At 41.4% G+C, this 26,841-nt stretch overlaps 1 protein-coding gene across 2 annotated transcripts in view; it reads right to left on the bottom strand.

Annotated features, from left to right (window-relative positions):
- GNPTAB (N-acetylglucosamine-1-phosphate transferase subunits alpha and beta) overlaps window positions 1-26,841 on the bottom strand; it is an 85,649-nt gene that overhangs the window by 39,475 nt on the left and 19,333 nt on the right. For both annotated transcript variants that reach the window (XM_002711224.6, XM_070052755.2), the window contains exons 2-7: window positions 21,259-21,344; window positions 14,286-14,405; window positions 12,648-12,689; window positions 10,093-10,298; window positions 3,594-3,658; window positions 3,036-3,170 (exon numbers count right to left, since the gene is read on the bottom strand). In XM_002711224.6, coding sequence (XP_002711270.2) covers window positions 3,036-3,170; window positions 3,594-3,658; window positions 10,093-10,298; window positions 12,648-12,689; window positions 14,286-14,405; window positions 21,259-21,344 — 654 coding nt within the window. The remainder of the gene's footprint in view (window positions 1-3,035; window positions 3,171-3,593; window positions 3,659-10,092; window positions 10,299-12,647; window positions 12,690-14,285; window positions 14,406-21,258; window positions 21,345-26,841) is intronic.

Raw genomic sequence — 26,841 nt, forward strand, 5'->3', positions numbered from 1 at the left:
TCTTGCATACTTTGTATAAATCTTTACTTGGAACTAGTCTTAGACCAAAATAATTTAAGTGCTTTTATCCACTCAGCTGTTCCTGGCACAACCCTTGGTACAGGAGGTATTTAATAAATGCTATCTAAATGCATCAGGAACACAGTGGTGGGAAGCTTCATTTTCAGAGTACTCATTAAATCCAGGAAGTGTAGCCTAAGGAAGGAGAGTCACTCGAAGAACTGGGCTCCAATGCTAACTGTCCTTCCTCTTTCTCATTTTCTCTCTAGCGTCCTCAACTCACAAGTCCTATTCTCTGAAGGGGACTGCAGGTGTTGAGATCATGTAAATGATCTGCAACAAATGCTATGAATGATGCATGAGCCATGCGGGGGCTTCACAAAGATGAGCCTGAAAATCCAAATAAATCTCAAAAGGGTGAAAGAACTGTGGAAAGGGATATTATCATGTATGGGGCCTGCTGGTGCTCCTTGTCCAATTCAAGTTGCTACCCCACTCTTATACCACGCCCCGTGCTACTCAAAAGAGTTTGCAGAAGGGTCAACCATTGCTTGGAACTGGCATTTTCTGGAAGCACACACCCACCCATCACTAGACACATGAACACCAGGCAGCACTGGAGCAACTGCAGCAGGTGAAGAAATCTGGAAGAATCTGGAAGTGGAATGAGCTTGTATTTTAATAATGTTTTCCAGTTGGAATTAGATAAATAGAATCAAGATTGTTGTTTGTTCTGCCTAAGAAGTTGAGCTGACAGTCAAAAGTACAGATATGCATGCATGCATCTATAATTCTAGGACTAATAAAACTAATCTTTGATTTTATCTGAAATAAAAACTAATCTATGGTTTTATCTGCACAGATCAGTACAAAAATAACTGCAGAGAATAAGGGTAATATTTATTTTTAAAATAACTGCAGATTAACAAAAATATCTACCCTAATATTACACTTCAAAGCACAATAAAGAATGCCATAGAGGAAAAAAGACAAAAATGTTATTCACATTAGCACTGTATTACAAAGTAAAAACATGGCATAAAAAAAAAAAAAAAAACTAAGAGGAATTTTTGGACATTGTATAAAAAATAAGTAGGGCTGTTGTTGTGGCATAGTAGGCTAAGCCTCCTCCACCTGCAGTGCTGGCATCCCTTATAGATGCCGGTTCATGTCTCAGCTGCTCCTTTTTCAATTCAGCTCTCTGCTTACAGCCTGGGAAGGCAGTAGAAGATGGCCCAAGTGCTTGGGTCCATGCATCCATGTGAGAGACTCAGAAGAAGCTCCTGGATCCTGGCTTCGGATTGGTGCAGCTGCAGACATTGCAGCCATCTGGGGAGTGAACCAGCAGATGGAAGACCTTCTCTCTGTCCCTCCTTCTGTCTGTAATGCTACCTCTTAAATAAATAAATAAAATCTTTAAAAAATAATAATTAGCATAGGAACTAGTAAGAACTCCCCTAATCACAGCTCACATACTACTATCCCTGTCTTCGATCTCTTACCCACCCTCAAATTGTTCAGTGAAGCATGATAGGAGGACGAAAAAAAGAAACAGGTGATCTAAACCCAGTGGCAGAATTCAAGAGCATTTCATAATAAAAAATCAAAAAAACTGGGGCTGGCATTGTGGCATAGTGGGTTAAGCCACTGCTTGCAGATGCTGGCATCCCATATGAGCACCAGTTTAAGTCCCAGCTACTCCAATCCAGCTCCCTGCTAATGTACCTGGGGAAAACAGAAGGTGGCCCAAATACTTGGGCCCGTGCTACCCATGTGGGAGACCTGGATGGGGTTCCAGGATCCTGGTTTTGGCCTTGCCCAGCCCCAGCCTTTGCAGCCATTTAGGGAGTGAACGAGTAGATAGACTTCTGTTTCTTTCTCTTTTTTTCTAACTCTGTCTTTCAAATAAATAAAATAAGTCTTAAGAGAGAGAGAGAGAGAATGAATTAGGGCCTAACAAACTCTGAGCCAGGAACTTCATGCCCTCTACTCTAAGATAAAAGATATTAGAATATTTTTGACAGAATAGCAGGCATCTTGATATAAAGCCAAGTAGAAAGTACACCCACATGGACTGTGTCCTAAACCACTCCAGCAAATGGCTCTGGGAATAACAACTGTTAAGGAAAAGGCATGTCATTGACCATCCTCAGAAGTCAACCCCAACAAATGACATCCATGTTCATGCCTGAAGAGTTAGTAAGTATAAATTCTAAATACACTAATGCTTTAGCAATTCATGAAAAAGGGTTTTATTTTATAAAAGATTTCAAATACCTGAAGCATTCTCCCTAATGAGACCAAGTCTTGAAGGTGCAGGTTGGAGTCTGTGTGCACTGACTACACTCATGACCTTCCCCATCTCCTCCTTCCTAGCGCCCACTGCTTACACTAACTTATAGCAGGGTTCATGCCTGTTTTGTCTATACCTATGACATCACTTGATACATTACAGGAGTTCATTTTTTTATTAATTTTTTTTGACGATTGACTTATTTATTTGACAGGCAGAGTTACAGACAGACAGAGTTCTTCCATCCACTGGTTCACTCCCCAGACAGCTGCAATGACTGGAGTTGGGCTGATCTGAAGCCAGGAACCAAGAGCCTCCTCTGGGTCTCCCATGTAGGTGCATAGGCCCAAGGACCTAGGCCATCCCTACTGCCTTCCCAGGTGCATCAGCAGGGAGTTGGATTGGAAGAGGATCAGCTAGGACTTGAACTGGCCCTCATATGCGATACCATCACCACAGGCGGAGGCTCAACCTACTATGCCACAGCGCTGGCCCCAGGAGTTCAATTTTTAAATAAACAAATCGAATCCTGCTCTGAGAAGCCAGCAAACCAAGTAAGAGTCTTATTTTTTAGTTTTGCCCACTAGAAGTAAGGAGTGAGGATCTTCTATAAAGAGCTACCTTTTTGACAACCTATTATGGCAGCAGAGTCACCCTCTGCTTCTTATCACGGGCCACAAGAGGACGGTCATGTACTGAATGAGATATGCCACGCTGGTGGCTCTATTTTCTTTGTTCTTACCAATTTTATTTTAGAAGACAGATTTTCTGGCAATTTTGTTTTTAGTTGACTTGTTTCCTTGAATGTCGGAGGAAATCCACTTAGGAAAACTAAATCTTGCATTAGTACTAACCCAGGAACTTCTTTATCTGTTGTCTAAAATAAGGGTGGAAAAAGCACAAGTCACTTCCAACATCATGAAGCTGATGAAAACTTACAGCTGAGAAAACTAGTAAAGTTCCATTGCGTCATACAAGCTTTGGATTAAGAAAGTTAAGATTACTTAAATCAACACCCATTAACACTAGGAACCTTATCTTAGAGAACAAGTCAACATTAAAAGGAGTCTCTCCACCACAAAGAAATGGTACATGTTTGAGTAGACATCATCTTAATTTGAACATTACACAATATTGACATGTATTAAAGCATCACATGGTACCCCACAAACATGTATAATTTTATGTCAATTAAAATACATAAAGAGTGTTTAAAAAGGGGTCTCAGTGGAAAAGCTTTATCATTCATACATTTAATCTAGTCTAATGCAAAAATACAGTTAAATTTAAAATGACATACCAAGTAGCCCCTCCAAACTGTTTGTTTGCTGTTTCCTTTAGACAGTCCAGTGTAGGCATCTTCAACTACAATAAAGAACACAACAAACAAGTATATTTTAAATAAATACTTAGCAGAACATTGTACAAAGCATCTTAGGAGCCATTCAAGTAGCATAGTACATGGTCTCAAAAGAAGGGAAGTTGGGAGAAACAAAATTAACCCATTCAACAAAGGGGAAACAATGTCAGTGTAAAATTAAACATTAAATGTTGCAATGCTGAAGAAGAGCTTTGTGCAGACAGCAGAAACATGGAATGCTTTGTGGAAGGAGGCAAATTTAGGCTGATCTCAAAGAAGGAAATGATAGGATGACAGCAATCACAGATGTATGATCAAACATGAATATGTTTAAGAAAAAGAAAGAAAAAAGAATTGACTAGAGTTAAACATTTTTGATTGGTAAGTACTAGAAAACAAGCGTAACCAGACAAAGGGGGTCCTTGAATGCTAGACAGTGGTATTTATTTTAATAGCAGGGAGCTACTGTACATTCCTTAGGAATTCACTAGTTCTCCTAGTCCCTTAGGAGTCACTGTTCTCTCACAAGGAATCCCTAAAATGCATCAGGTGATGCTGAAAAAAAGCAAATCAGGTTAGAGTGAGAATGGGAATGGCCCAGCAGTGAGTTCTAAAGTGATGGAGACAAAGTCAGATCAGCAAACTTGCTGCTGGCATTCAGGGAGGGACAGAGGCAAACAGGACATTGGAAGGCTCCAGTTGCGATCTTTTCAAGATGGGCAAAGTGGGCAGGTTTTGCACACTGTAGCCTGCTGTCATTGATAAGATGCCAATCCTGGGTAAGAGTCTCAAGTGTATTATACAAACACAGTTTGTATGGGTTCAGGCATTTAGCTCAGTGGTTAAGACACCTGTGTTCCAAATCTGAGTACCTGGGTTCAATGCTAGGCTCCAGCTCCTGATTCCAGCTTTCTGTCAAGGCAGACCCTAGGTCCCTGCAATCATGCAGGAGACCCAGACTAAGTTCCCAGCTTCTGGCTCTGGCCTCAGCCCAGTCCCAGCTGTTCCGGGCATTTGGGGCATGGGCCATTAGACTGGAACTCTGTATCAAATAAATAAATAAATAATTTCTAAAAAAATATTTACAAAAATTTATTTCAAAAAGAGAACTTTGAGTACTAGCACAGGTATTTTTTTTTTTTTGAAACTTACAAAATTTTACTGAAAACAAAATACAGAAACACAAAATTCTCAACTTAAAGGTAAAACTGACAGTATCTTCCAGAACTTTTCTAGTATTGCACCATTCTTGTCAGTATCAAAAAACAAAACCAAGTTCTAGACCCAAAGTAATAAATGAACCTGTGGTAAACATTCTTTTCATGGCCCTAACTCCTAGCACATGTATGTTTTCTAAGAAAAGTCTGAGTTTTAGTTGACAATGAGTTCAATGAATCAACAATGTGCTAATTTTCCACTGCATTTTTTGTGCTTTTAAACAGAAATACAAAGTAGTTAGAATAAAAAAACTGATATTCCTCAGCACCAACTCATCAGGAAACCTTGTTGAGTTGACCTACACAATGTTCAGAATCCAAACACTTGTCACCTTACTGCACCACGCTGTTCTAAGTCACCTTCCTCTTGCCTAAATGGTTTAACTTTTGTTCCTCCTTGTCTATTCCCACCATAGCAGCCAGACTGATTCTCAGGAACACAAATCAGACCCCATCATTTCTCTACTCAAAATCCTCCAGTGATTCCTCATCACATTCGAGTTACAGTCTGTGCCATGGCTACCTAGCCCCATATCTTCTGGTGCCCCATTATCTCTTAGGGCTCATCTCTTGTCCTCGCTCCTTTGTTCAGTCCATTCCAGATACACCGACCTCCGTGGCCTTCTTCAACATGCCAGACACACTGGGCTTTCAGGGCCTTGGTACTGGGTGTTCTACTTGCCCAGATCATTCTTTCCCCAGATATTCATGCTGCCTCCCTCATCCTCTTCCCACTTTCACTCAAAAAGTACCTTCTTGGTGAGGCCTGCTCTTAAAACCCAAATTAGAATTGCCAACCCCTTTCCCTCCAGCTGACAGGTCCCCTCTTTCTTCTCCTGCTGTTTTTCTGTACCACACTTCCACAAACTATGTAATTGAGTTATTTGCTTTATTGTTTGCCTCTTTCTACTAACATGTAAACTCGATGAGGGCAGGGCTGTTTATCTAATCATATCTATCTATTCACAACTATCTTCATATCTACCTATCTCTCATGCTGTAGGCACTTAATAAACATTTACTGAACAACTAGTCCTGCTCTCCCTACAGAAACTCAACCACACCAAAACAGAATGTTCACTCCCTGCTGACAGCTTCTCAATGGAATCTGAGAAGAGAAAACTGGGATGCATACAAGCCTCTAAGAGACAGCTAAGGTGCCGGCGCTGTGGCGCAGTGGGTTAATTCCCTGACCTGAAGCACCGGCATCACATATGGGCGGTGGTTCAAGACTCAGCTGCTCCACTTCTGATCCAGCTCTCTGCTATGGCCTGAAAAATCAGTAGAAGATGGCGAAAGTCCTTGGGCCTCTGCATCTGCATGGGAGAGCCAGAAGAAGCTCCTGGCTCCTGGCTTTGGATTGGTGCAGCTCCAGCCATTGCAGCCAACTTGGGAGTGAACCATCAGATGGAAGACTTCTCTCTCTCTCTCTGCCTCTCTCTCTGTGTAACTCTTTCAAATAAATAAATAAATATTTTTTTTTAAAAGACAGCTAAATGAACAAGAATGGGGGAAAAATGTCACAAGGGAGAGGGATTCCATTAATTCTACATGATCAGAAGGGTACATCTTTAATCAGTGTGAGAAAGTTACAAGGAAGCAGTGTGTACCTCCTTCTAGAAGTCAGTTTAGTTTAGAGGTAAGATAAATTGCCACAGGAGGAAATAATTTCCTATAAATCAAAAGCTATTTAAGCTTGACAAGAAAAACCACTCAAACAAGAAGTCACAGATCCAGGCTACAGGGTTGGACTGTTGAAGTAGAAAGCAGTTTAGGAACAGATCAACAGTGTGAAATGACAGTTAGTCAAACTTAAAAAGGTTAATGCTCCCTTTCAAACTAAAAATAACTTGTTAACTACCAGGAAGCCAGCATTATATTAGATAAAGTTCACAATAAAAATGGTGAGTGGTAAGGTTTTTGTTCAATAAAAAAAAATGATAAAAGAACATCTTAAAGTCCTGTGTGATCAAAAACTAAATTATAAGGCCAACATTGTGGCAAAGCAGGTGAAGCCTCTGCCTCTTATGTCGGCATCCCATATGGGTGCCAGTTCAAGTCCCAGCAGCTCCACTTCCAATCCAGTTTCCTGTTAATGTCTGGTAAAAGCAGTAAAAGATGGCCCAAGTACTAGGGGCACTGCATCCACATAGGAGACCCAGATGAAGCTCCTGGCTCCTGGCTCCTGGCTTTAGTGCGGCCATTTGGGGAGTGAACCAGCAGATGGAAGATCCCTTCTCTGTGTCTCTCCCTCTCTCTCTGTAACTCTTTCAAATATATACATAAATCTTTAAAAAAAATAAACTAAGTTATGAATTAGATGACAGGAATGCAGGAAAACAAAACAAAACAAAAGTAAAACCTCTGGGAACATATGAGCTCCAGGAGCTTCATGGAGGAGACACAACTTGAGATGGGCTGGACAGAATGAAGATGAACTAAGGAAGAGAAGGCAAAGGGGAGATGCAGCACTAGCCAAGGCTCAGGGCCATATGTATGTGAAGACATGCACAGCTACGGAAGACCATGTACAGGGATGTGGGGGTTAACGGGCAGAAGTTAAACAATTAATGATGAATACTGAATACCAGGAACAGAAGTCTGTATTCATGTCAAAAACAAACACCACACAAGGCTGGCACTGTGGCACAGCAGGTAAAGCCACCACCTGTGCCAGCATCCCATATGGATGCCAGTTCAAGTCCTAGCTGTTCCAGCTCTTTACTATGGCCTGGGAAAGCTGCAGAAGATGGACCAAGTCCTTGGGCCCCTGCACCCACGTGGGAGACCAGGAAGAAGCTCCTAGCTCCTGGCTTCAGATCAGCCCAGCTCCAGCCACTGCAGCCAATTGGGGAGTAAGCCAGCAGATGGAAGACAGTCTCTCTCTCTGTCTCTGTCTCTCTCTGTGCCTCTGTCTCTCTCTAACTCTTTCAAGTTAATAAATAAATCTTTAAAGAAAACACACACACATACTACTACTATACTTTCTCTTCAAATAGAAGGTAAACCAATAAAATCAGGCCAAGCAGAACTCTGCAGGTAAAAACAGAGCAGCCAGGACTTTATTACTGGAGTTCGTGGGGAGGAATTCAGACTGGTGTAGAGGAAAGGGATGAGTAAGGTAAGATTCTAAGAATCATTTGTCGGGGGCCAGTGCTGAGGTCTAGTGGGCAAAGTGGCTGCCTTTGATGCCAGAATCCCATGTGAATGCCAGTTCATGTTCCAGCTGCTCCATTTCCAATCCAGCTCCCTGCTAATTGCCTGGAAAAAGCAACAGAAGATGGCCAAGGTATTTGGCTTCAGCATGGCCCAGTGCTGGCTGTTACAGCCAACTGGGGAGAGAACCAACAGATAGATGATCTCTCTCTCTCTTTCTCTCTCTCTCCCCACCTCCTCTCTCTCTGTAACTCTTTCAAAATAAATAAATAAATCTTAAAAAAAAAAAAAGAATCATTTGCCAAAAACAAATACAAGTGATGGAATGAGGTTAATTATAGTTAAGGGGTTAAAAAATAAAAAGGGGTCAAAAATGTTTGCAGAGATTTAAACTGAGGGGTATGGTGCTAACAGAATGAAAGCTTGAGAACGAACTCAGTGATGTTAAAGTCACATGGCAGCTTTCATGTTCCACAAGTAAAGGCCACAGAGCCTCCTCGTGGAGATGTTAAACGCAGAGAAGGAATAAGACAAGAGGCCAGGGCAAGAGATACAAGCATGGGCTCACAGTTCACTGGCCAATAGGAAGATGGCTTCTCTGAGGATATGGGTACAGTTTTTTTCTTTTTCTTTTTTTTATTTAATTTTTTTTTTTTCAGGCAGAGTTAGACAGTGAGAGAGAGAGAGACGGAGAGTTATAGACAGTGAGAGAGACAGAAAGAAAGGTCTTCCTTCCGTTGGTTCATTACCCAAATGGACGCCACAGCCGGCACTGCGCTGATCCTAAGCCAGGAGCCAGATGCTTCCTCCTGGTCTCCCATGCTGGTGCAGGGCCCAAGTACTTGGGCCATCCTCCACTGTACTCCCGGGCCACAGCAGAGAGCTGGACTGCAAGAGGAGCAACCGGGACTAGTACCCAGTGCCCCAACCGGGACTAGAACCCAGGGTGCTGGCGCGGCAGGCAGAGGATTAGCCAAGTGAGCCACGGCGTTGGCCAATATGGGTACAGTTTTATACCAAAAATTAAAATTTGGGGGCTGGTGCCATGGCTCACTTGGTTAATCCTTTGCCTGCAGTGCTGGCATCCCATATGGGCTCTGGGTTCTAGTCCTGCAGATGGCAGTTTTCTTATTGTAATCTCTGAGGTGCACAGCAGAGTTCTCTGGGGCCTCTTTATTAGGCATGAACTCATTCATGATTAGACTGCTTTCACAATCTAATTCCCTCTCAAAGTCCCTACCTCCTAGTACTATCACACTGGAGTTAAGATTTCAACTTATGAACTAGGGTAGCAAAAACATTCAGTCTACAACACCAGTACAAACAGATGCTTCAGAATACAAAGCAAGAATGCTCAAGGCTAATCTGTCTGAATTGCAGGAAACAACCTTGTTGAGGAGTGCTATGATTGTAAAAAAGAGCTTACAGAATAATGTACAGCCAAGGAAATAAGGTGATGGTGAGTATCAGATTGAAGACTGATGCTCCTCTCCACAGCACAGAAAGGTACAAATGTGTATTACATGGAGTAAAATATATGCAATTCCTGTCTAAGGTGAAGGCTGACATACCAGGGCAGCTCATTTGCTTCTCTCTGTGTGTTTTCAGTCCATCAGATATTTCTCTTTGTTTTCCAGGATAGGAATCAATTATTTTATTTGAAAGGCAGAGAGAGAGAGAGACAGACAGAAAGAGAATCAAAGAGACAGACCTCCCATCTATTGGTTCACTCCCCAAATGTCTACAAAAACCCGGGCTGGGTCAGGACAAAGCCAGGACTGGGAACTCAATCCAAGTCTACTGCAGAGGTAGCAGGGACACAATACCTGCGCCACCACCAATGCCTTCCATGATGTGCATTAGCATGAAGTGGGAATCAGAAGCAGAACTGGGAGTCAAACCCAGGGACTCCAATGTGTATAAGTATCCCGTGGTGTCTGAACTGCTACACCAAATGTCTACTCTTCAGACATTTGTTTAAAAGTGAATCACTTCCATTCCATTCAGGATTGTGTTATTCAAACTTCCAATAAAATGATTTTAAAATATTCATAAAACAATCTTACCATCCTTAGTACTGTCGAAAACAACAACTGAGACATTAGTAGAAGGGTTTTTTGGTTTTGCAACATTAAAGATGTCACTGGCAGAATGGAAAGAAGGATAAAGAGATGGCAGGTCTTTCAGGGTGCTGTTGGCTGGCAGGGCTGGATCCAGGACAAGCATTGGCACCTTAATGCAGTGTGTCAGCAAACATTCCAACTGCTTCTCACTGAAAAGAAACATCGACATGCTCATAACTGCATTCTTGACATTCAGTCAACAATGAAAACTGTTAATACCACTTACATTGATACCACAGATCCTAGTCTATGGCCTATAAAAAAAAATCATAATATTTTATGAGGAAATTTATCTCAAGACAAAAACTTAGTAAGTTAGGTAAGTATGGTATAAAATTATTTAACTAAAGTCCAACTCTAAAGATAGAGCTTTCAAAATCCTATTAATAAACAAACATTGCCTCTGAAATTTACTAATTCAAAACTGCACAAAAAATTAAGAACTTAATTACCAACATTTTTAAAGATTATTTTTAATTGCAATGAAGTTCACTATTGGGCAGATTAGGGAATAGATAGATTCTGGTTAACGGAATGCCATCTTACAAGATACAATTTACCAATTCCTGCTAGAATATAAATAAATACTTTGGATATGACACTACTTATATCAAGTATTTCTATATGAATATAAAAAATTCCTAGAATAAGCATATTACCTGAACAAACACAAGGGCAAAGGACATGGTTAGAATATTCACAAAATGGGAACTACACCTAGTTTAACAATATATAAAATTGTTCAACCGCCCTAGTAATGAAAAGGAATACAAAAGTACACAATGGGATATCACCTTTTGGTTACTAAGTTACCACCCCTCACAAGATGATGATTCAATGCTAGTCAAGTACAATAAACCTATCCTTGCAAACTCTGCTGCTGTCAAACCCTTTGGGGAAGCAATCTGGTAATAAATACATATTATGTATAATATACGAATGTACTTATTATGTGTAATATACAAATGTACTTATTCAGATTCACAAAAACATATATATGCTTCTTCCTCTGTAATCATATTTCCAAACATCTGGTATAAGCAAGAGGGAAAATAGAAAAAACAAACAAACCTACACACAGAAAATGCCACAGGCTCAAATATAAATACCACAAAATATTTACAATAGTGAAAAATATAGAAAAGCTCAACACTTGGTCAAGTAAGTATAGTCACGTTACAGACTGTATGGCTATTAAGGTGAAAAAGTATGAAGCATGAAGTTAAGGTGTCAAAACAGAAATATTTATGATTACATAAAATTATACAGGAGGGTCAGCGCTATGGTGTAGCAGGTAAAGCCACCGCCTGCAGTGCCAGCATCCCATGTGGGCACCGGTTCCAGTCCTGGCTGCTCCACTTTCGATCCAGTTCTCTGCTATAGCCTGGGAAAGCATAAAAGATGGCCCAAGACCTTGGGCCCCTGCACCTGCGTGGGAGACCAGGAAGAAGCTCCTGGCTCCCGGCTTCAGATCAGCGCAGCTCAACTGGCCATTGCAAACAACTGGGGAGTGAACCAGTGGATAGAAGACCTTCCTCTCTCTCTCTCTCTGTGTAACTCTGACTTTCAAATAAATAAATAAATCTTCAAAAAAGAATAAAATTATAAAGGACACATAACCACACAATGATTATATACTATAAGGATTAAAATATGCATCAAAAGATAAAATAATAGTTGAGTAAGGGATCATAGAATAATGAAAATTTTTACTTTTCCCTTTCTAAGCAACCTTTCTGTAATGTTGTACCATTATTTTTATTTAAATAATTTATCACTGAGAAAAAACTAGTATTAACATTAGTACAATTTACAAATATAGCTGCACAAGTAAACAAAGAGATGATAATCTTACAATTTCTCAAGATCATCTCCATGAATAAATATCTTTTCAAGCCTACTGATAAAGTATGGAAGTGGCAGTTAGCAGAGAATTCTGCTTGTCATTGAGACAGTCTTGTTTTTAGAACATATCAGAGTCAAAGATGACTCAAAACACGTATCTAGCATGAAGGATAGATTCGATTCTTGTCATTGCTAAATCCCCTGACCAGGTCCTTAAATACAAGACACACAATGTGACAGCTTTAAAGATAAGAAAATATATATTGAACATGTAATAGGTCATGTTTATACATTTTACTGATGGAGAAGCAGACATATGTTAGAGTTTTAGTGGGCCAAGAAAACAATATACCAGGACAGATTCATGGGAACTAGAAAAGAAAACCTGGGTGCTCTAACTTTTCCAAAACTAATAAAGCTTTGATTAGTTAAAATCCAAAGAACCAGAGTTCAGAACAGCCACAATTTCAGCACTGCAAAATTTCCCACCTAATGGACACACTTAGTTTAGGGGTCAAAAACTAGCAGAAGAGGAACTGAATATGAGCAACTGAGTAAATACAAAATACTGTGTACCCACAAAAATGTAGTACTTTGAAATTTTCACTTCAGCTCTTCAATTTTTATTCTTGAGAGGAAATCAAAATGCTTACCTCTTTTTAGTTGGTTCTGTTGTGTTCTTCCCAAGGAGTTCTCTGACAAAAAAATAAAAAATAAACAGAGTTCATACCATATGTATGAGCTAATGCTAGACCCAAATGTGCATAAGAGGGACTAACAAGTTGATTTTCTTGGTTACTCCACAGTAATTAACATATCGCTAGATGCTATGACAACTAAAGTACATAATAAATTAGGTGCCAATGAAATACTATCAACAACATTGTATCTCCCCTGTAACCAAGATGGTTTACTTAAAATACTGAACTTTTACTAGTAAACATGGTACCAAGTACTTAAAAAGGTCTTATAGCCTCTAACACAGAAATAACTCGTTACAGTATTGGGTGGCCAATGAAGCTAAGGTACACTCATGGCATTTATAAATGGTTGGGGAGGTACTCCAGGAGGCCACTGTATCTTTCCCAGATAAAGCAAATAAGGTGATTAAAGTCATACATTAAGTAATGTCCATGACATGACATTAAAAGCATACACTTTTGTCTTTTTCTAATAGAAATCAATCTGTAGGTCCCTTTTAGTTTTCAAGGGAATAATCTGTCTTACTGCGAAACTATTTTGCATAATGAAGCTTATTTCATTTAGAGATGAAATCTGGGACTGGGACTGAGTGAGCATGCAGCCCAGGGCTCCATCAGGAAGCTCTCCCACCTTTAGGCCCTTTGGAGACCAAACCATCTCCAGAGCAGCTGATTCATAAAACAGCCATCAACAAAGTGAGGACTGCATGTGACACAAGTGGCTGAGTCCTCCTTGGGCACCAAGAAACAAGGATCAGATAAACTGCCTTAATATCATAATGGCATGAATCTAAGAGGCAGAGTTTTGTCTGGACAGCACTGTAAAAAATCATTATTGCGGGCCGGCGCCATGGCTCAATAAGCTAATCCTCCACCTGCAGCGCTGGCACACTGGGTTCTAGTCCCAGTCGGGGCGTCGGATTCTGTCCCGGTTGCCCCTCTTCCAGGCCAGCTCTCTGCTGTGGCCAGGGAGTGCAGTGGAGGATGGCCCAAGTGCTTGGGCCCTGAACCCCATGGGAGACCAGGAGAAGCACCTGGCTCCTGGCTTCAGATCAGCACGGTGCACTTGCCGCAGCATGCCGGCCGCGGCGGCCATTGGAGGGTGAAGCAACGGCCAAGGAAGACCTTTCTCTCTGTCTCTCTCTCTCACTGTCCACTCTGCCTATCCAAAAAAAAAAAAAAAAAAAATCACTATTGCCTTTTCAAGGTACACTTGTGGCCGGCACCGTGGCTCAATAGGCTAATCCTCTGCCTGCAGCGCCAGCACCCTGGGTTCTAGTCCTGGTCGGGGCGCCGGATTCTGTCCCGGTTGCTCCTCTTGCAGTCCAGCTCTCTGCTGTGGCCCGGGAGTACAGTGGAGGATGGCCCAAGTACTTGGGCCCTGCACCTGCATGGGAGACCAGGAGAAGCACCTGGCTCCTGGGTTCAGATCAGCACGGTGCACTGGCCGCAGCGGCCATTGGGGGGTGAACCAAAGGAAAAGGAAGACCTTTCTCTCTCTCTCTCACTGTCCACATCATCAACAACAACAACAAAGTACACTTGTGCTCACAGGACTGTGTGTGTGTTGCCTGAAAAAATCCCTTTTACCTCATTGCTTTCTGCTCCTCCTCCATCTGTTCTCTGACCTGCTGCAGTTCCTTCAGTAGTTCAAGATCCGTCCCGTTCACCCAGGTGTAAACCACGTCGATCGGCATGGGCAGACAGAGCCTACAAAAAAACCACAAATCCTCTGGCTCATATGCATTTCTCCAGTATATTTGGGAGTAAGAGTATAATGGAGTTTAAACTTAGAGGTTATGAAAAGTCAATGAAAGGGTAACCTAACCATGACGTATATCATAGAGCTGCATGCTTCAAACTGGAGCTGGGAGGATAATATTTGTGAAGTACCTTTGCTATGAGTTGTAATAATCTGGACATTCTGTGTAATTTGCACCATTTGATTCTCATAACCAACCTATAAGGGAGCTGACATTGCTCCATTTAGAAAACTGTTGAGGGGCAGGGTCCTGAAATCTTAGTCTAGATTAGAAATTGGGTCCATATTCTCATAGTTTAGCAAATGAGTGAGTGGGCAACAAATAGCAACCAAACTTAAGAAACAAATTAGAAGTTTCAAGAACAAGTAGCAGACCATGATGAAGATCTGGCCGTGTTCAATGCTACAGTCTGCTCACACCTTGAGGCCTCCCAACCCAGGACATCTCTATATGCCTAAAAGCCTCAAGCAGTGCCTGGTCCATGGGTGGGACTTAATACGTTTGTTACACAAATAACTCTGCCATTCCTTCAGAATATATATCATTATCCTCCACTAAAAAGCAAAAAAAAGAATTATCTGCTTCACATTGTACATTATGTAAATTATTCATGGTCATCTCATTCCCAACCTCTTCCTAGGTGGTCTATGCTCAGACTAAAAAGAGATCTTTTTAAAAACTGCTTAACTGACATATTTAAAAAAGAAAAAGTTAAAGGGCACGGAGTGTGGGAGGACTATATTTTTCTGAAGTTTCCTGTAAAAGTAATGATTTGTTGTTAAAGGTTTTTTTTTTTTTTATTGAATCAAGAGATACCCACAGATACATTCAATTGAAGAAATCAACATGAGTATATTATTCATTTATAGAATTGGCTCTAATAAGGCTTTGTTGTATGATAAATTTAATTCTCTGGTGAAACTGAAAACATGAAGGAGATCCTGTGATCTTCTCAAGGTCAATGAGTCAGTTATTTAGCCACCAATGGACATGGTCGCTGAGAGACTGAGCTTTCATTCTAACCACCAGACCACTAACTTGGTTCCCAGATGAGAAGGAAGGCTTCATCTTATAGCTAAAGACTAACTCATTTCTGACTCAGAACCAAAGCAGAAGTGACACTGATACAACTTATTTTAATCACAGGTTACTTTTCAGTGAATATTAAAGTCATTTAATAAAATGGAACTTCAAAAAGTTCATGGAAAATACATATTATGAAAAAACTAGGCCTACATTTCAAAAATGTATTGCACCAAAATAAAATTATCTTTTACTTTCATTTTTCCACACTTTTTGAAGTGCCCTTGTAGTTCCTTGGTTCTACTTTCTATAAATAGGTTCAAAAATACAGAATTTAAATAGTATCTTAGAACCAAAGAGTTGGAAGAGATTTCACATTTAATCTAACACCCACATCTTACAGATGATTAAGTAAGTCACAGACTGATTTTTGGTGCTGCACAGCTATTCACAGTAAGCAATTTGCATATTCACTCATTATTGATTTTTTATTTTTTCTTTCAGGGTAAACTAGCAAAAAATGAACTTTCTATAAACATTATGGTATTCAAAATATATTAGGACACAAGATACATTACATATGGCTCATTTATTTATCATCACCAAAGTTAGGCAATTTTGACATACCTGCATACAAATCCAACTATATTTTAGTGCAAGCTAAAATGGGGGGAAGGGGTAAGCTTTGTAGCATCTCAGGTAAAGCTGCTGCCTGAGATGCCAGTATCCCACAGGGGTGCTGGTTCAAGTACTGGATGCTCCACTTCCCATCCAGCTCCCTGTTAATTGTCTGGGAAAAGCAGTGGAGTTTGGTCCAAGTGTTTGAGTCCTTGCCACCCACGTAGGAGACTGGGGCACAGCTCCTGGCTCCTAGCTTAGGCCTGGCCCAGCCCTGGCTATTGGGTCCATCTTGGGAGTAAACCAGAGGACGGAAGATCTCTCTCTCTCTGTAACTCTTGACTTTCAAGTAAATAAATAAATATTTAAAAATACAATAAAATAAAACTAGGAGAGGAGTGGGCAATGGCCCTGGCGGTTAGGATGCCTGAGTTTCCTGTAAGAGTACCTAAGTTTGATACCCAGCTCCATTCCTGACTCCAGTTTCCTACAACGCAGATTGTAGGATGTGGCAGTGATGGCTCATGTAATTGGGCTCCTGCCACTCATGTAAGAGACCTAGATTGAATTTCTGACTCCTGGCTTCAATCTGGACCACATGTTGCAGGGATGAACCAGGATATAGCTGGCAGTGCTCCATCTCTGTCCATCTGTCTGCCTGCCTGTCTTTCTTGTTTTTGACTCCAATAAATATATTTTGAAAATTTTTAAAAATAAAATTAGGAGAAGTATTTCACACCAAGATTTCTAAAAATTCTTTAGAAAGAAGACAAGAACACTTGATTAAATCTGCTGAACCCCAAACCTGGATTTTCTAGTAGGGTGGTTTTCTACTCTATCCTACAAGTCTGAGGCTTCTTCAGGGAAGATTCACACATCTGTGCTCTGTCAGAATGTGGCACAGCTCATGGTACAAAGTAGGTACCCAATATTCATGTTTCAGCAGAAAAAAAATCAATTTTGGAACCTTCTTTAAGGAAATCAGCTGTTGTTTAAAATGAAAATCAGAAAATTAGGAGAATTATAATTCATTAAGAGTCCTTTATTTCAGCAGGTCTTAGAATGTGCTAATCAGACTAGCAGCTTTAGCAGCAACAGGGAACTTGCTAGAAATGAAAATTCTCAGAAATCCTGTAAGACCTACACATTCAGAAATTCTGGGGTGGGATGAAACATTTTCTCAAACCCTCACCTACATACTAAAGTTTGAAAACTACTACTTTTAGGATATGTTTCTCAAAATTAAGGATTTCAAGAAGTTTTGTTTCCAGGTTATATATATCCACATTGGCCATATTTAAATAAAAAAAAAAAACTTTGAGGGGAGCGTTGTGGTACAGTTAAGTCACCACTTAAGAAGCCTGTATCCCACATCAGTGCCAGATCAAGTACTGGTTCCTCTGCTTCCAATCCATCTTCCTGCTGAGTTGGGAGGCAGCAGATGGTAGTCCAAGTTGCTGGGTTTCTGCCACTCACATGGGAGACCTGGATTGAATTCTGGGCTTCAAGCTTTAGCCTGGCCAGGGTCCTGGTTTTGTGGCCATTTGGAGAATAAACTAGGAGATGGAAGATACTCTCTATCTTTCCACCTCTCTCTGTCATTCTAACTTTTAAGTAAATAAATAAATCTTTAGATGATACTTATTAATTCATTTCAATGTAGCAATAAACTTCACAATTAAGATTGATAACTTTTATAATAAAAGTAACTATTTTCTAAAACAAAAAAAAATCACTGAGAAGAAAGTTATTGTTTTATACTTTTGCAACTCTTCAAATTCTGGCTTAAAAGAAGAAAGCTAGCATCTCAAATCTTCTACATTCAATCCATTCCCACATGTTGTTTTGATTTGAAGTATATAGAGAAACCAAAGCTCAAACAAAACCTGACTACAAGTTAATTACCCTTTATCTTTTATTCAAAATGCTTGGGGCTGTGATTTTGGAGTTTTTCAGATTTTACAGTATCTAAACTGACTTTGCCTGTTAAGCAACCCTAATCCTAAACCCAAAATGTTCGAATATCCAAAATATTTGGAGCATAAAGTCATGTTAGCATTCAGAAAGTCTTAGATTTTGGAACATTTTTTGATTTTTTGATTAGGGATGTTCAACCTGCACTCCAAAATAAGTGGTAGTTTCCTAAACATTAGTTGTAATGTGTAAAATGAAAACATGTTGATGAATTTTTTTGTGTTTTAAAATCTACTGACTGTTCTTGAACTCTGAATGGCTCTTTCATCCATGTAAAGTTCTGTGACATAACTGACTGATTATCTACAAAACAGCAGCTTATTGAGTTATGAAGACATGCCAATGTCAACACATTTCATTAATTTTATGTAATATTAACAAAAATGCAGATTTTAAGGATGACACTGCAAATCTAATCAGGAAAGTTCTTGATTTTGTGAAGCTGTTAACCTCTCTGTGACAGCAAATTCTGCAAAATTCTAATCGGCAACAAATACTACCATTTGTTTTTGTTCAAGTGACAGTATTGCTTTGTTCATTGTCAAGGAAAAACCTGGTAATAATCAAATCTAATAATCACAATGGCATCTGTCCTTTCAAATCACAATGGTGATCCATGAAGAACACTAGTGGAGTTTGCAACTCAATCACAAAAGTGCTTTGTCTCAAGACAAATACCGTGCAGTCAAGTGCTTTCTGTGCACTTCCTTTTTCATCATTCAACAGATACATTCAGGTAATAATTTTTACTGCTTCATTTTACTGAACATTTTATTTGTTTCCTCTTTTTTCTTTGCCTTTTTTATCATGAACAGTTTTAAGTGTAATTAGTTTTCTTCTTCTCCCTGCAAATACATGGCAGAGAAGAACATAATGATTCATAGCAAGGTATGAGCAATTTTACCCGCCTTTGCTTTCACACCTTCAAATGTCAACGCAGTTGGAAATGCACATAACATCTTAGTATTTGTTATAAAGAGTTTTGATTTCACAGACCCCCTGAAGGGTGTTGAGGTCTTTGAAAACTGCTACTTTAAGAAACTCTAAGAAGCACAATTCCCTTGCTTTGCTAGATATTTACAGACTCTCTCCCTACTAGATCGTTAGATGAGATTAGCTCAGTGTCTAAAACAGGATAAGGCTCAAGATTCAATCTTTGTTGAAGGGACACAACTCTGACCTAGGGCACTTTAAAGAACAAAATAAAGTTCTAGGTAAAGTTTTAGGTCAACTCAAAGACTCTTCCAGCCCTTCTTTATGGAAACATTCAAGATCACATTAGTATTTTGAAATCTACTTATTTGCTAGAAACCACAAAGGCCCTTACAACACATGAATGCAGGGACAAGGAAATGCCTCTATGCGGGGCAGGATTTCCAGTGTAGATGGTGAGCAGTCTAGAGGTTCTCAGGAAACTCACAAGCTACCATGAGCATGCATGAACTGATACCAGTTACTCCCTGAAATTTAATTAGGCTCTCTGGTTCAGTGACAGTATAAAGAAGCATCTGAGACCTATCCATAGAAAAATGGAGCATCCAGAGAGGCTTCCAGTTACGGCCCCTGACAATTCAGATGAGGGCTTTTGCGGGATTAACTACCTTTATTAGCCACTCCACATTTACTTTGGTCACTTCTTGTTCCTTATCTTGTACTGATTAGCTGTGTGTCAGTACAAGGAAAAGAAGAATCAATAGCTAATGCATAAATGTGAATTAAAAAAGTAGAGGGCTCAACTTTATTTTTTTGCGTTAGAATGATCATAACAGAAGAATCCACTGCCTACACCCACAGATATATATTGCTTTTATGTATAAAACAATAGGAGCTATAAACAGTAGTTTAATAACAAAAAAGGACCTGTGTGATTTACTTTGCAACCAAGGGAAGGAGGACAGTGGAAAAAATTGCTTCCATTCCGTGGCCTATGTAGTGAGGAAGGACAAAGATCTCCAAGGACAAGAAGGGGTGAAAGTGGGACCAGCGTAGTGGCTAAAGCCGCTGCCTGCAGTGCCAGCCTCCCATATGGGCGCCAGTTAGAGTCACAGTTACTCCACTTCCAATCCAGCTCTCTGCTATGGCCTGAGAAAGCAGTAGAAGATGGTCCATGTGCTTGGGCGCCTGCACCCACGTGGAACACCCAGAAGAAGCTCCTGGTTCCTGGCTTCGGATCCCAGCTCTGGCCTTGCAGCCATTTGGGGAGTGAATCAGCGGATGAAAGACCTCTCTGCTTCTGCCTCTGCCTCTCAGTAACTCTTTCAAATAAATAAATAAATAAATCTTAAAAAAAAAAAAAAAAAAAAGGGTGAAAGCAGAGAAAAGACCCAGCCTGTGAGGCTTCACTCCTCCCCCACAGAGGCAACCTAATCAGGTGAGCATCTGGGTGGAGTTCAGACCTGGAGGTTACCTAGGGAGTGGCCCTGGTTAATAGAGCACTGTCAACAGAATTCTGGCCAGGGCTCAGAAGCAGCTGTGTATCATTCATCAAAAAAAAACAGGGGGAAAAAATTTCCTTTATCTCACAGAACCTTTATCTCACAGAACGGGGCAAGATAAAGTGATATCAACTTAAAGTACTCAATAGACTGCAGGGGCGTGGGGGGAGGGAGGGGAGAGGAAGGGCAGGGGTTACTCTCTGGGAATCAGATTTTTCATACGTTACATGTGAATTGGTTTCTTCAGATGAGTGCATTCTTTTTTTTTTTTTTTTTTTTTGACAGGCAGAGTGGACAGTGAGAGAGAGACAGAGAGAGAAAGGTCTTCCTTTGCCGTTGGATCACCCTCCAATGGCCGCCGCTGCAGCCGGCGCACCGCGCTGATCCGATGGCAGGAGCCAGGATCCAGGTGCTTTTTCCTGGTCTCCCATGGGGTGCAGGGCCCAAGCACCTGGGCCATCCTCCACTGCACTCCCTGGCCACAGCAGAGAGCTGGCCTGGAAGAGGGGCAACCGGGACAGAATCCGGCGCCCCAACCGGGACTAGAACCCGGTGTGCCGGCGCCGCAAGGTGGAGGATTAGCCTAGTGAGCCACGGCGCCGGCTCTAGATGAGTGCATTCTTGAACATGCTAAACCGTATCTACAACTTGGAAAGACAGCTTCATGGTCACGTTTAAGACGCAGATGATCTCATGACTCATCACTTAAGTACAAATAACAGATACTCTCTAAAATAGATGTCTTCTCACCGATTCTGAAAGGATTTTCCAGCAATATTGTCTCTATAGGAATCAAACAAAACGTGGTATTGATCCCGGCTCCATTCCAGAACCACCTAGAAAGAAAAGAAAAGAAAAGAAAAGAGGCAATGTTTTCTTTGCAACAAAAAGAGTATTACATAACTTTCGTTTTGTTAGAAATCACTAAAAGAACAAGTAAAGGAACCAAAAATCATTCATTCATTTACTTAGCACTTAACACACACCAGACACAGTGCTAGACCCAAATGAATAAGCTATAGTTCCCTGTCTAGACAGCCTAAAAGACTCAAGTGTCTCACTGGGCTTAGAATGAGGTTGCACAGAGAGGTCTAAAAGGCTATCATAGTCCAATTGGGTCTTATTTATTTATTTATTTGACAGGTAGAGTTACAGACAATGAGAGAGAGACAGAGAGAAAAGTCTTCCTTCCGTTTGTTCGCCTCCCCCAAATGGCCGCCACGGCCGGAGCTGCACCGATCCAAAGCCAGGAGCCAGGTGCCTCCCCCCTCAGATCTCCCATGCGGGTACAGGGGCCCAAGCACTGGGCCATCCTCCACTGCCCTCCCCCTCCCCCTGCCCCAGTCACAGCAGAGAGAGGGACTGGAAGCGGAGCAACTGGGACCAGAACCCAGCTCCCATATGAGATGCTGGCACCGCAGGCGGGGGATTAACCAAGTGAGCCATGGCTCCGGCCCCCAATTGGGTCTTGAAACACGAGTTCTCTAGGCAGGGGAAAGGGACAGTGCCAGCTGGCTGGAAGGGCAGGTTCACAGGCTGAAGCATAACAAGGGCAGATATTTTGAGGGCAGCTGTGTAGTCAGTTTTATCTAAAGCATTAGCTAGGTAGATACTTAGAGAGAAATGGGGCTGGGAAAGGAAAATGGGCTCTGACTGTGACACACTACACATGCCTTTGGAAGCAGAGACAATGAAGATTTTTTTAAAAAGATTTATTTATTTGAAAATCAGAGTTACACAGAGAAAGAGAGGCAGAGAGAGTCTTCCATACACTGGTTCACTTCCCAGTTGGCCACAACGGCCAAAGCCAGGAGCTAGGAGCTTCCTCTGGGTCTCCCATGCAGGTGCAGGGTCTCCCATGCAGGTGCAGGGGCCCAAGGACTTCAGCCATCTTCTACTGCTTTCCCAGGCCATAGCACAGAGTTGGATAGGAAGTGGAGCAGCCGGGTCTCGAACCGACACGCATGAGGGATGCTGGCACTGCAGGCGGCAGCTATTAACCTGCTTTGCCACAACACCGGCCCCAACACTGAAGGATTTTAAAGGAGCCACACAATTCATCTGAATTTTGGGAAAGTCTTCTCACAGCAAATAATAAACACAAGGTAGAACAGAATGGACAGACAAGAAATGGGAATAATGACATTATCACTCATAGGTGAAAGCTGATGACCTTGCTAAATATTTCAGGAGAAAATGGAAAGTTTTAGACACAAGCTCCCTCATACCTGCATCCCAAATCTGTAAGTCCACCCACACATTGGCCCCACTTTCTTTCTTATTCCTATTCCTTTTACCAGAAAGGAAGTTATCATCCTCCTTGCAAACATCTAATATTTGTCCCTTTGGTCTGGATCTCAAGACTTTCTGATGTTCAAGACCTTGACTCCTTTCTCTTTTCTTCTCTAAAGGATTATTCCTATTAGCATATAAACACATTCCACTATTTAGAAAGCTTTCTCTTCTCTCCACAATCCTCCAGCCAGTCTGTCTACTCCTCCACTCCAAATTCTCTGTCCCTTTCTAGATCATTTCCTACTCTATAATCACCCTTCATCCCATTCCAATGATCACTTTTGTCCTCACTTCAGTGGCCTTGCCAAGGCCTCTGTGTTGTCAAATCGATCATATTTTCGCAATATTACTCAATTTACCGTGGTTGCCCAGTGCCTCTTTCTTGAAACATTTCTTGGTTTTACTCTCTATCACTCAGGTGGTTCCTTTTCCATCTCTTCTGCCAACTCATCCTCTTCTATCTGGTAATTAAATGTGTCTTTCATTCTGTTTATCTTCTTAGAAGCCCTCCTTCCTGCCAGGGCTTCTTCCAACTTCCTAGTCTACCACTTCTAGAATGAGACCCTGCTGTATAGATGGCTGTAGAAGCTCTAGTCATCTAGATTTCATTCCACCCAGCACAAAGGAAAAAGACATGTACTTCCTTTAAGGAGATTAGGAAGGCTGTACCTGCCACTTCTGTTTCCACTGACCAGATGAGTTCACATGATCACAGCTAGCTACAGAGGAGGCCATGTATTGTAGCCTTGCTACAATAGCTCATTTCTTAGCTAATCAACATATTCATCACTTCATATACTTTGTGTGTGTGTGTGGTGAGAATTCTGTTTATTTATTAATGAGACAGAGAGAAAGAGAGCCAGCACACCCATCTACAGGTTCACTCCCTTAATGCCCACAACAGCCAAGGCCAGGGTAGGTCAAAGTCAAGAGCTGGGAATTCTATCTAGGTTTCCTAAATGATTGGCAGCAACCCAATCACTGCAGTCATCGACGCTGCATTCCATTTCCACTGGCTGAAAGCTAGAGTTAGGAGCCAAAATCAGGAATCAAATCCGGGCACTCTGATAAAGAATGCAGGCAAATGCTTGCTCCCTGGTAAGAACATTTAAGATCTACCCTCTTAGCAATTTTCAACAATACATTATTCTTCAATCCAATATCCTGTACAGTACAGATATCTCCAGAACTTACTCATCCTAACTGAAATGTACCCTTTGACCAATACCTCTCCACTTCCCTGAGGTCAATTAATGGAGAAGTCTATTGCTGGCTACAGCTACACTGAAGACGGAGCATCTCACCCTTCTAGGAAAGTATCAAGCAAGATTTCTCTGACTAAACATTAGCAGAGTCATTGAAGAGAAACAGGAGTCTTCCGGCAATTCAGCTGGGTGCCTGTTCATATCCCGGATGCTCTGCTTCCAATCCAGTTCCCTGCTAATGGCCTGGGAAAAGCAGTGGAAGATGGCCCAAGTGTTATATGCTGTGATGGCTCATTCATTTCCCACAAAAGGATCAGCACGTATAGCTGTTTTGTGGTAGGAAGCACTGAGCAGGCCTGAAACCAGTGCCTGGACTCCCCAACACAGAGTTGGCTGTGTCAAATGCACAGTTATGAATGTGGTCATTCAACCCATCCTGAAACTGATGTGTTGACGTAACCTACTTCAATGATCCAGACTGTTTCCCTGGCATGTTTATAAATGAACACATGCATATAGCAAATATGTTTTTCCTCTGTACTTTTTAGAACGTCTAACAGTTCTTTAAAAGGTTTTTACATACAATTGCTAAGATCTTCAAATGACTAAACTTTTCAAAATTATAAAACAAGACAATTTTGTTGAAGATTTATTGGTGAAAGAGACAGAACCCAAAAATCTTTCCTATCAGAGGAATTCTCCAAGGAGATAAGAAGGTAATTAGAAAGATAGTTGATATACAATGCAAAGATTATAAAGATTTTAAATCAGAAGACATGAGTTTAAATCTGGCACTTATCACTAATATACAACCAAGGCACTTTGGTATCCTCAATTTCTTCTTTTGTAGAATGAAGATATTAATACACTCGTTTCACAACACTGTTTTGATGAGTAAATTAAATGCAAATCATGGGGCTGGCATTGTGGTGTGGAAGGTAAAGCTGCTACCTACAATGTTGGCATCCCACGTGGGCACCTGTTCCTGTACCAGCTGCTCCACTTCTGATCCAGCTCCCTGCTAATGGCCCCGGGATAAACAACAGAAGATGGCCCAAATGCTTGGGCCTTGTACCCAGTGAGAGATCCAGCTGAAGTTCCTGGCTCCTGGCTGTAGCCTGGCTCAGCCCCTGCCATTGTGGCTATCTGGGCAATGAATGAGTGGATGGAAGAATGGAAGACTGATATCTCTCTCTCTCTCTCTAGCTCTGACTTTCAAATAAATAAATAAATCTTTTTTAAAAATTAAAAAATATGCAAATCATGCCAGACTATGCAGTACTTGTATGCAAACTGTTCCCAGGGTCTGCATTAGTAGGATGCTAGTCAAGAGCTGAGCCAGGTATTGAACTCAAGCACTCTGATGTGGGATGTGGGGATCTTGACTAGTAAACTAAAACATGTGCCCCATAACATATATCTTATCTAGGCCGGCGCCGTGAATCATTAGGCTAATCCTCCGCCTTGCGGCGCCAGCACACCGGGTTCTCGTCCTGGTCGGGGCGCCAGATTCTGTCCCGGTTGCCCCTCTTCCAGGCCAGCTCTCTGCTATGGCCCGGGAGTGCAGTGGAGGATGGCCCAAGTCCTTGGGCCCTGCACCCGCACGGGAGACCAGGAGAAGCACCTGGCTCCTGGCTTCGGATCAGCGCGGTGCGCCGGCCGCAGTGCACCAGCCGCAGCGGCCATTAGGGGGTGAACCAACGGCAAAGAAAGACCTTTCTCTCTGTCTCTCTCTCTCACTGTCCACTCTGCCTGTCCAAAAAAAAAAAAAAAAAAAAAAGAAAGAAAGAAAAATTTTCAATATAATATTATCAAATGAAATTCAAAAATATATAACAAGAATTATATTATATTTTGTGGATATAGAAAAACTGACTCTAAAGTTATATAGAAAGACTAAAGGCTCAGAATGGCTAACAAAATATTGAAGAACAAAGTCAAACACTAATACCCCCCAATTTCCTACAAAGCTACATGACTAAACGAGTAGAAAAATAGACAAATGTTTCAATGGAGAGCCCAGAGACAGACCTACAGAATTATAATCTCATCTTTGACAAGGAAGCAAAAGTAAATCAACAGAGAAAGAATAGCTGTTTCATCAAATGGTGCCGAACAACTAGACACCCACTACCAAATAAAGAGCATATATCTTTAAAGAAAAAAAAAAAACCTAAATGGCAAATATGAAATTATAAAACTTCCAGAAGTTGGAATTGGTGACTTTTTAGATAACACCAAAAGCATAAACCAGGAAAGAAAAACTGATCAGCAGGACCCTTTAAAATTAAAAATTTCAGGGGCCGGCACTGCAGCATAGCGGGTAAAGCCTCCGCCTTCAGTGCCAGCATCCTATACGGGCTCCAGTTCAAGTCCTGGCTGCTCCACTTCCCATCCAGCTCTCTGCTATGGCCTGGGAAAGCAGTAGAAGATGGCCCAAGTGCTTGGGCCCCTGCACCAGCGTGGGAGACCTGGAAGAAGCTCCTGGCTCCTGGCTTCAGATTGCCACAGCTCTGGCCGTCGTGGCCAACTGGGGAGAGAATCAGTAGATGGAAGACCTCTCTCTCTCTCTCTGCCTCTCCTTCTCTCTGTGTAACTCTGCCTTTCAAATAAATAAGTAAATCTTTAAAAAATTAAAAATTTCAGGGACTGGTGTTGTGGCACAGTGGATTAAGCCATCTCCTTGCAATGACAGCATCCATATTGGAGTGCCAGTTCAAGTACCAGCTGTTCTGCTTCTAATCCAGCTTCCTGCTAATGTGCCTAGGAAGGCAGTAGATGATGGCCTAAATGCTTGGGTCCCTGCCATTCATGTGGGAGAGTTGGATAGAGG

This window comes from Oryctolagus cuniculus, chromosome 11 (genome assembly GCF_051225735.1).
Source record: "Oryctolagus cuniculus isolate XC-2025 breed Fujian yellow rabbit chromosome 11, ASM5122573v1, whole genome shotgun sequence".
Lineage (NCBI taxonomy): Eukaryota > Metazoa > Chordata > Mammalia > Lagomorpha > Leporidae > Oryctolagus > Oryctolagus cuniculus.